Genomic DNA, 2,728 nt, shown 5'->3' on the forward strand with positions numbered 1-2,728 from the left:
GTGCTGGGCTCGAGGAGCCAGTCAGCTAGTCTGCCTGGCGGCCTCCTCTGGGACTGCCGGCCACGGGGTCGTGCGGCGGATCCCTCGCAATAGGCAGGGGATAATTGGATGCTAGGTTGGGTTCAATTGGCTACCAAATTGGGTGAAAAAAGGGATAAAATCTGAAAAAAACAATTTAAATAAAAAAACTAATGCAACTTACCGGGAAGCCACCCTTCTCTGCCCTCTCCCGCTTCCAGACGAACGCCTACCCTATATTATAGCACTTGTCTTAATTCAGCCGCTATAATTCAGCCGCTATCACAGGGCGTTAATACAAACCTCATTCACCTGCGTTCATTTTACCTGCGTTGGTATTTATAGAAGGCAGCGCGTATGCAACTTTAAACCATCGCAGCCCGTTTTATAAATAATGCTTACGTCCGTTTAGAAAAATGTGCTTACGTGAAAGTCAAAGATGACGTTCAAGTACTTTTTTTATAAACGAGGCCTCTGAGCTGGAGACAATGAGCCCCTGAGTCAAACCTGTCAAAGAACTTCAATAATGAATAAGGTTCAGCTCCCCAGACACACCAGGGTTGTTGTTAGGCTGCTTGTTTGGGCTGATCGCTCATAAAGGATTCTAACTCAGTGAACTGAACTCACACACACACACACACACACACACACAGATACACACACTCACACACACACACACACACACACACACACACACACACACACACACACACACACACACAGGGCAACATCATGGCTGTCTTCCAGCTCCACAGACAAAAGAACTGAATGCAGGATTCTTGTTCTTGTTCTCTCTCTCTCTCTCTCTCTCTCACACACACACACACACACACACACACACACACACACACACACACACACACACACACAAAGGACTGAATGCTGGCTTCTTGAAAACAACTAGACCCACTCTCTGTCTCTTGCTCTATTTTCTCTAATGCTGCTCTGCTGTGTGTGTGTGTGTGTGTGTGTGTGTGTGTGTGTGTGTGTGTGTGTGTTTAGCAGGTGTGGGCAGTACAGGCAACTCCACCCAACCTTCTAGAGAAACATCCGTGAGGGATAAAATAACTGCATCAAATAGAGATCACACACACACACACACACACACACACACACACACACACACACACACACACACAGACACACACACACACACACACACACACACACACACACACACACACACACACACACACACACACACACACACAATACTTATCATACAGAGCAAAACAAACGGGACCTTCCCCAGTACAGTTCCTTGTTCCTCTACTACAGGACTCCAACTGAAATGATGTGGCAAAATTCTATCAAATCGAACTCTGGTAAAAGTTGGTTCAATCTTTTGTGGCCTGGTATTCCACGGAGAAGCACTATTGCTTCACATAATGCAAATGAGTGTCACTGAAAGGGGCTCGACGTGTCCCGTCTGGTCCGATATCCAACTATCGATTACTGGCCTATTGATCTGAGCAGCAAGCGTACGACGACATACGTAGGCTACCCGAAATAAACACAGTCTGTGTTTTGTCTAATAGTGAGTTGTAAAAACCTACACACACACAGACCAGCGGAAGTGTCTCTCGTGTTGAGTAATGCTCCGTTTCGTGTTTTGGGTCTAGCTGTGAGGGCGTGTACGCGTTGACTCAGTCTACCGTGTCAACCCGCTAGACTTGTGCCAAGTTACAACGGACTCGGATTGGAGAACACAAACTTTTTACACCGACCCTTCTCACGGATGAACGTGTTGCTCATTGATGGGAGTAAATGAAAAAGGTAACGTTATAGGGTTACAGTAGCTTGTACGACGTGTCTGAAGTTATAATAAGTTGTGATGAGAGTTTCTTTCCAGTTAGGAGAATTGCGACAGGTGTGTGTTCTCTCGCGGTGTGCTTGCGTGCGCGCGCTTGTGTATACATACATACATACATACATACATACACACACATGTATGTGCATGTTTCTTGTATGTTTGCTTAGGAAGTGTATACGATACGTTGCTGACATTGAAAGTAAAAGTGTTTGTGTTTTGCAGATTTTCTCAGCTGAACGGTCGCTGCCTGCTGTTGTGTTGAGGTGGTGGAGGATGTGAGCGGATATTGCCCAGTTCGTATCCTGTTTGCAAAACAAGCCCGAAACCGCTCTGACTGGCGGAATTCTTCTACGCATGCGTTAACCTGACTGAGGTAAGTGTACCTGGGAGGTGTGGACAGTGGGCACAAACACCCACTGTCTCTGATGTATAGGCCATACACACACACACACACACACACACACACACACACACACACACACACACACACACACACCACACACTGTCTGATGTATAGAGTAAACACACACACACACACACACACACACACACACACACACACACACACACACACACACACACACACAGAATATTAAGTATTTACTTAAAGATGTAAATTACTTTCATCTCCTATAATTTATTAATTCTTACTGTTTTTCTGTCTGTCTGTGTGTCTGTCTCGCTCTCTGCCTCTTTCTCTGTTTGGTCTCTCTCTGTGTGCCCCCCCCCCCCCCCCCTCTCTCTTTCTCTCTTAGTGATGGCGGGAGAGGGGGCAGAGTCTCTTCTGGATCTGAGTCACCTGACGGACGCGGAGCATGCAGCCATCTTGGAAGTGTTGCTACGGGATACAGAGCTGCGTCACCAGGACGAGGGACGTGTAAGGTCAGAGGTGATTAT

The 2,728-nt window shown here is 46.7% G+C and overlaps 1 protein-coding gene across 1 annotated transcript in view; it reads left to right on the plus strand.

Annotated features, from left to right (window-relative positions):
• Positions 1-1,695: 1,695 nt before the first annotated feature.
• The window catches only part of sytl1 (synaptotagmin-like 1), an 11,848-nt gene continuing 10,815 nt past the window's right edge, over positions 1,696-2,728 (plus strand). Inside the window, exons 1-3 of the mRNA XM_080527367.1 lie at positions 1,696-1,794; positions 2,054-2,204; positions 2,587-2,713. Coding sequence (XP_080383493.1) covers positions 2,589-2,713 — 125 coding nt within the window. The 5' untranslated portion in view covers positions 1,696-1,794; positions 2,054-2,204; positions 2,587-2,588. The remainder of the gene's footprint in view (positions 1,795-2,053; positions 2,205-2,586; positions 2,714-2,728) is intronic.

This window comes from Nansenia antarctica (assembly GCF_963989245.1).
Source record: "Nansenia antarctica genome assembly, chromosome: 3".
In the NCBI taxonomy this organism is placed as follows: domain Eukaryota; kingdom Metazoa; phylum Chordata; class Actinopteri; order Argentiniformes; family Microstomatidae; genus Nansenia; species Nansenia antarctica.